Source organism: Glycine max, chromosome 6 (assembly GCF_000004515.6).
Source record: "Glycine max cultivar Williams 82 chromosome 6, Glycine_max_v4.0, whole genome shotgun sequence".
NCBI lineage: Eukaryota > Viridiplantae > Streptophyta > Magnoliopsida > Fabales > Fabaceae > Glycine > Glycine max.
Genome location: NC_038242.2, coordinates 27,521,341 through 27,528,518, shown reverse-complemented (window position 1 = coordinate 27,528,518; position 7,178 = coordinate 27,521,341). Strand labels below are relative to the sequence as shown.

General features: G+C 38.9%; 1 protein-coding gene across 1 annotated transcript; it reads right to left on the bottom strand.

The window, feature by feature from the left end:
- Positions 1-1,415: 1,415 nt before the first annotated feature.
- Positions 1,416-1,796, bottom strand: LOC102663786 (zinc finger protein GIS2-like). Its single transcript, XM_006582542.1, has one exon. It carries the CDS (start codon positions 1,794-1,796, stop codon positions 1,416-1,418), a length of 381 nt encoding a protein of 126 aa, XP_006582605.1.
- Positions 1,797-7,178: the final 5,382 nt, after the last annotated feature.

Sequence of the window (7,178 nt, the reverse complement as noted above, 5' to 3'; positions counted from 1 at the left end):
TTTAGATTAAGCGAGAAATGACTTAAATAAATGGCTTAAGCACGTCAAAAGGGGGTATAAAAAGTAAATGAAAATGAGAATAAAAATACATGAAACAAAAGGTGGACCACCACGGGTACATAGAATGAATTAAAAAGCTTGGTTTGAGGTACCTACCCGTTGAAGACTGAAGAACGATGAAGAACGAATGAAGAACGATCAAAAACCTTCGCGAAATCACTCACGGAAACGTTACGGAAACGTTACAGAAGCACCTCGGCTTGGATTTTCTTCACGGAACTAATTTTCCTCAGCAAATTCGAAAGAGAGAGAAGTGCCTAAGGGGCTGAACCCTTTTCTACTTCACTTCTTGCCCTATTTATAGAAAATTGGGGGAGAAGCTTGCCACCCAGCTCGCCCAGGCGAGCTCAGCTCGCTCAGGCGAGCAAGGTTGCTTCCTCCAGAAGCAACAGCCTTCTGGAGGAATCTTCTGGAGGGCCCAAGTGGGCCTGGTTGCTATTTGCACCCCTATTTTTACTAAATACACCCCATACCCTTTTTTTTGGTGATTCTTTTTTTCGTAAAGTTACGGAAACTTACGAATTTCGTAACGATACTTGTTTTCTTTCCGTAATGTTACGGAACCTTGCGGATTATATAATCATCCCCTTTTTTGACTTACGAAATGTTACGAAACCTCACTATTTGTGCAACGATGTTTCCTTTTGATTTCCGGCACGTCACGGAATTTCACAAATTGCCTAATGATGGGTGCCAAGCACCTCAAAATGACCAAACACAAGTTGCATGTCACCAAGCAAAGGTCCCCAGACGAAATTAGGGTATGACAACATCCTATAAGGGGCTATGGATATGGGTCCAGCACTAGGTACTAGGTCTATGGAAAACTCTATCTCTCTCTCGGGTGGCACACCAAATATATCCTCAGGAAACACTTCAGGAAACTCTTTGACAACAGGGAGGTCACCCATGGAAACCTTTGTCTCTATCGCTAGGTTAGACAAGATAACGTACACTTAAGCATCTTCTTTTAAAGATGTCACAACTTGGTTGGCAGAGATAAACATCATATCCTTACTCACTCCGGAATCATCGAACACCACAGTTTTATCAAAATAGTTTAACAAGAAATGGTTGGAAGATAACCAGTCCATACCAAGAATAACATCAATTTGGCTCAAAGGCAAACAAATAAGATCAATCAAGAAGGTTCTACCAGAAATTTCCACAGGACAATCCAAACACACATTAGAAGTTAACACAAAACCACTAGTTGGGGTTTCTACAATCAGATTTTTATTTAAAGAAGACACGAGTAGCTTAAATTTCCTTACACACAAATGGGATATAAAAGAGTGGGTTGCGTCAGAATCGAATAGTACAATAAAAGGAATCCCATTTATGAAACACTTACCTTAGATCAGATCCTTGGATTTCGAAGCTTCAGTACCATTAAGGGTAAAGACTCTTCCCATGGCCTTCGGATGTCCAGCTTGGTCATTCAGACCTCCACCATTCTGCTCCTTTTTGGGATGTGGACAATCTCTCTGAATATGCCCCCTTTTTCTACAATTAAAATAGATTATATCTTTATCTGGACAATTTGAGGAGATGTGCCCTGGCTTTCTACATCTGTAGCAAGTGATTTGAGTGGGGAAAGTATTGGGCTTGCTACCACTACCCCCCGTAAACCCCATTGTAGCAGTCCTCTGATTGTTGGGGCGGTTACCATATTGCTTAGGAGGGTTCGAGTACGGCTTTGCCCGATGTTGAGGTCCATTATTTTTGTTCTTCATTGGACCTATACTCTTATAATAGTTCGCTCTATCTCAAGAGTCTTCAGTGGAAACTGACGAACACCCTGGTAATTCACAGCTTGCTTCACTTCAGGTCGCAAGCCATTCAGAAACTTTACACATTTGGAGCTTTCAGCATCCCTCCCTTGATAATGGGGAAAGTACCTCACCAACTCTTCAAACTTGGCTGCATACTCAACTATAGTCATGTTTCCCTGCTTGAGCTCTAAGAACTCCACTCTTTCTTGTTCCTAACATCCTCAGGAAAGTATTTCTCCAAGAATACCCTCTTGAAGACATCCCAGGTCACATCTTGACCTTTATCATCTAGGCATTGGCGAGTATTCTCCCACCAATACTCAGCCTCTTCCACTAGAGTGTATGTACCAAAAGCAACTTTTTGCTTCCGGACATGCAATCACTCAAAAAATCATCTCAATTTCCCTTATCCAGTTCTGAGTACCATCAGGGTTGTATCCTCCATTGAATGAAGGAGGGTTGTGTTAGTCGATGAATACGACTAACTTTTGTGTATATAACATGTGTATATTGTATCAAACTTTCCCAATTTATGGTTTTTTTGTAATACTATAAGTACTTTTTGTTAAATATAGGTAATAGATAATTTATACTTTTTTTTTGTGCATTTAATAATCAATTTCTCTCAATTACAGGTTAAATAGGCAACTTTGGCAAAGTGCTGTTTTTCACTCCTTCGCTAAGCCAAGCTGCTGGAGCACGAAATTTTGTGCTCTAAAAGAGCTCAGAAATCTGAAGTTTAATATTCAAATGATCAAAGTTGAAAAAATGCACACACATAACCTCTATTTATAGCCTAAGTGTCACACAAAATTGGAGGGAAATTTGAATTTCTATTTAAATTTCACTTGAATTTGTGGAACCAAATTTTGAAGCCAAAATTTCACTAACTATGATTAGTGAATTTTAGCTATGGTTCAGCCCACTAATCCAAGATCAAGTCCAAGATTCTCCACTAAGTGTGCTTAGGTGTCATGAGGCATGAAAAGCATGAAGGACATGCACAAAGTGTGACTATATGATGTGGCAATGGGGTGTAGTAAGCAAATGCTCACCTCCCCCTCTAAAATTTAATTGTATTGGGCTTCTACCAATTCAATTAAATTTATTTCCAACCACACACATCAAATATCCACTTAGTGCATGTGAAATTACAAAACTACCCCTAATACAAAAACTAGTCTAGGTGCCCTAAAATACAACGGCGGAAAAAATCCAACATTTCTTGGGTACCCTACCTACATTATGGAGCCCTAAATACAAGGCCCAAAAATAATAAAATCCTAATCTAATATGTACAAAGATAAGTGGGCTCATACTTAGCCCATGGGCCCAAAATCTACCCTAAGGCTCATGAGAACCTTAAGGCCTTCTCTTGCATCTCTGGCCCAATCTTCTATCCAATGCCCATGGGGGATAGGATGGAATCATTCCCTCAGCCTTGAAAAGGATTTGACCTCAAAGCCAGAGGTTCTTGAAACTTAGGGATTCTTTCCTCAATACCTGTAAAAACAATAAGAACATATGTATTAGTGATGTTGGGTATGTTAGAATAGGGTAAGGACTGAAAACCCCTTTCCTGACCATTTTCCCATGAGAGAACATAGTTCCTCACCAACTCAATGAGTGGTGCTACAAGTATAGAAAAATATGGGACAAACCTTTTCTAAAAGTTTGTTGAGTCATTGAAGCCCCAAATTTCCCTTATACAAGGATTTAAACTCTTACGAACCAAACCCTCATCCAACAACTCCTTTATTTGAGGAATAAACTCAAGCCCAAGAGGTGTGGCAATGCTAAAAAGTGTCTTTTTACAAAGGAGAAAATGTGGAGGTTGTCTAATAGGGTAAATTTCTTTAATATTTGTCTTTATTTCAAAATGCCTTTCCTTCTTAGCTAACCTCTTGGAGTAGACACTTACCTCCTTACACTCCTCCTTAACCTTTAAAGATTGTCCTTCTTCTTGGGGGTAGATTTCTTCACTAGATTCTTCCCCTTTTGCTTCTTCACTTTCACTAGAGGAAGGTGATGTAGTAGCCTCATCTTCGCTACTATAAATGTCTTGGCTCCTCATAATCATGGTTTTCTGTGTGGGGCATTGAGAAGTAATGTGTCCTCTTCCAAGACATTTAAAGCACTTTCTAGAGCTAGTCTTTTCTTGCCTACTAGCCTTAGGGGGTTTCTTTTCTATTGTCTTCCCCTTATCATCTTTGCGCTTAGAAGGTGCTGTCCCTAAGATGCCTAGACCTTGGTCTTTATTTGGAAAAGAATGAGAGCCATAAGATTTTAAAGTAGACTTTCTTTTAAGTTTTTGCTCTACCCTTATTTCCCAATCTAAGTAAGCCTCTACATTGTCCTTCCCATGGAAGTATGGGAGGTTAATGTTAGCCTCTTGAGACTTTCTTTCATTTTCTCTCCTATGGGAGTGAGGTCTAAGATGTGACCTATGCCTTCCTTCATAATAGTCACGAAGTTCTTCACTTAAGCTCTTGCAAGAGTTATGACTACTATAGGAGACATGTTTTTCTTTTTTCATTTCTTTCATTATTTTTCTTCTTTCTTCCTCTCTTATTTTCTCTCTTTCATCTTGACTTATTTCTTCCACTCTTTTTTTTCCTTTTTCTTTTCTCTCTTGTTTTTCTTTCCACAACTTAAGGGATCTCAACTCATCTAATATCTTATACAAGGGGTCCTTAGGAGTAGAACCCTCATCATTAACACTAGATGAAGAATGAACATTCATGTTGGTTCGTAAGTTATAGTTCTTTCTGGTTGGGGGTTTGGAAACAAAAGGTAAAATAAACTATGGTTGAAACTAGCCAAAATAAACACTAAAAGAGGTGTGAAAGATAACGTAAAGGCGGTTTGACAATGGAGGGTAAAGGAAATAAGCTATGAAAGTCAAGAAGCAATACCTTGAAGAAGCAAGGGGCCAACCACCTTAAGAGCTATTGGACTAAGAAGCGTTCCAAATTGAGTGAAACACCAAAGAAGGAATAGCCACCACAGTTGAGGACTTTTTTTTTTTGTAATTTTGTAATTGGCAATTTGCTTTGCTTTCTAATTTTGTAAGAAAAGGGCCTTTCATTGGAAGTAAGTTGGGAGCCTCCAATAGGTCACCCTACTTCCATTTTTGTGTAATAATTTTAGGCAATTTTCCATTAGGATAGTGAGTGTTTTGTTGGGAACCTTAAATGAGTTCATCCAAACACTCTTAGGATCTGCCTAGTTTGCATTTCTTGCACTTTAATTTCTTGCTTCTTGACTTTCATAGCTTATTTCCTTTACCCTCCATTGTCAAACCGCCTTTACGTTATCTTTCACACCTCTTTTAGTATTTATTTTGGCTAGTTTCAACCATAATTTCTTTTTCCTTTTGTTTTCAAACCCCCAACAAGAAAGAACCATAACTTAGGAACCAACATGTGTCTTCATTCTTCATCTAGTGTTAATGGTGAGGGTTCTACTCCTAAGGACCCCTTGTATAAGATATTAGATGAGTTGAGATCCCTTAAGTTGTGGAAAGAAAAACAAGAAAGAAAAGAAAAAGGTAAAAAAAGAGTGGAAGAAATAAGTCAAGATGAAAGAGAGAGAATAAGAGAGGAAGAAAGAAGAAAAATAATGAAAGAAATGAAAAGAGAAAAACATGCCTCCTATAGTAGTCATGACTCTTGCAAGAGTTTAAGTGAAAAACTTAGTGACTATTATAGAGGGATCCATAGTTCACATACTAAACATCATTCCCAAAGAAGTGAAAAGGATAGAAGGCCTCAAGAGGTTAACATTAGCCTCCCATATTTCCATGGAAAAGATAATGTTGAGGCCTACTTAGATTGGAAAATGAAGGTTGAACAACTATTTTCTTGCCATCATATTAGCGAAGAGAGAAAAGTTTCATTGGCTACCCTTAGCTTTCAAGGGTATGTCCTCTATTGGTGGACTTCCCATGTTAGGGAATGAAGGATTCTTGGGGATCCTCCAGTTGAGTATTGGAATGATCTTAAGAGTGCCCTTAGGAAGAGGCACATTTCCTCCTACTATGAAAGGGAGCTTATGGACAAGCTCCAAAGGCTTAGACAAGGAAGTATGAATGTTGAAGAATATAGACAACAAATGGAACTACTCTTTTTAAGAGCTGGACTTAGGGAGGAGGAAAGAACAAGCATAGCTAGGTTCCTTAGTGGGCTTAATATGGAAGTGAGGGACAAGGTTGAACTCCTTTCATATAGGGACCTAGATGAGCTAGTCCAACTTTGTATAAGAGTGGAGCAACAACTTAAAAGAAAGCCTTCTTCAAAATCTTATGGCTCTCACTCTTATCCAAGGACGAACCAAGCCCATGGAATTTTGGGGGCTGCACCTTCAAAACCTAAGGAAGATAAGGGTAAGACCATAGAGAAATACACCCCTAAGGCTAGTTCCTAAGAACAAACTAGAAACATTAAATGCTTCAAATGTCTTGGGAGAGGTCACATTGCCTCTCAATGCCCCACAAAGAAAACCATGATCATGAGGGGTCAAGACATTTATAGTAGTCAAGAGGAGACTATTTCTTGCCCTTCCTCTAGTGGAAGTGAAGATGAAGTAAGGGGTGAAGAGTCTTGTGAGGAAGTCTACCCCGATGAAGAAGGTGACCTCCTAATGGTTAGAACGCTCATTGGAGGTCAATCTTGTGATCTATCTCAATCCCAAAGAGAGAACATCTTTCATAAAAGATGCAAAATTTTAGATAAAACTTGTTCTCTCATTGTGGATAGTGGATCTTGTTGCAATTGTTGTAGCACAAGATTAGTTTCCAAGTTGAACCTCACTATCATTCCTCACCCAAAACCTTATAAACTTCATTGGCTCAATGAACAAGGGGAAATGATAGTTAACCAACAAGTGAAGGTACCTTTCTCCATTGGGACATATAAGGGTGAAGTTAATTTTGATATAGTTCCCATGGAGGCAGGGCATATTATTTTAGGAAGGCCATGGCAATTTGATAGGAAGATCATTTACAATGGCCTAACTAATGAGATTACCCTCACCCATCTTGGCAGTAAATTTGTGTTGCATCCTCAAACACCTTCACAGGTGGCCGAGGATCAACTAACTATGAAAGATAAGTGGGATGAAGAAGAAAAACTAGAAAACCAAAAGAAAAAGAAGGATAGTAAGACCTTGTCTTCAAAGGCCAAGGGAAAGGAAAAAGAGGAAAAGGATTCCTCCAAGAAGATTGTTAAAAAGGAAAATCATTTTGCAACAAAATGTGATATCAAAAGAGCACTCCTTCTTAAACAATCTTTCTACCTTCTCCTATCAAAGGAAACATCCCTTAGCACCGCCATACCTCTTGAG

Coding starts and splice junctions, on each gene's coding strand:
- LOC102663786 (XM_006582542.1), bottom strand. CDS start 1,796: ATGAAGAACAAAAATAATGGACCTCAACATCGGGCAAAGCCGTACTCG.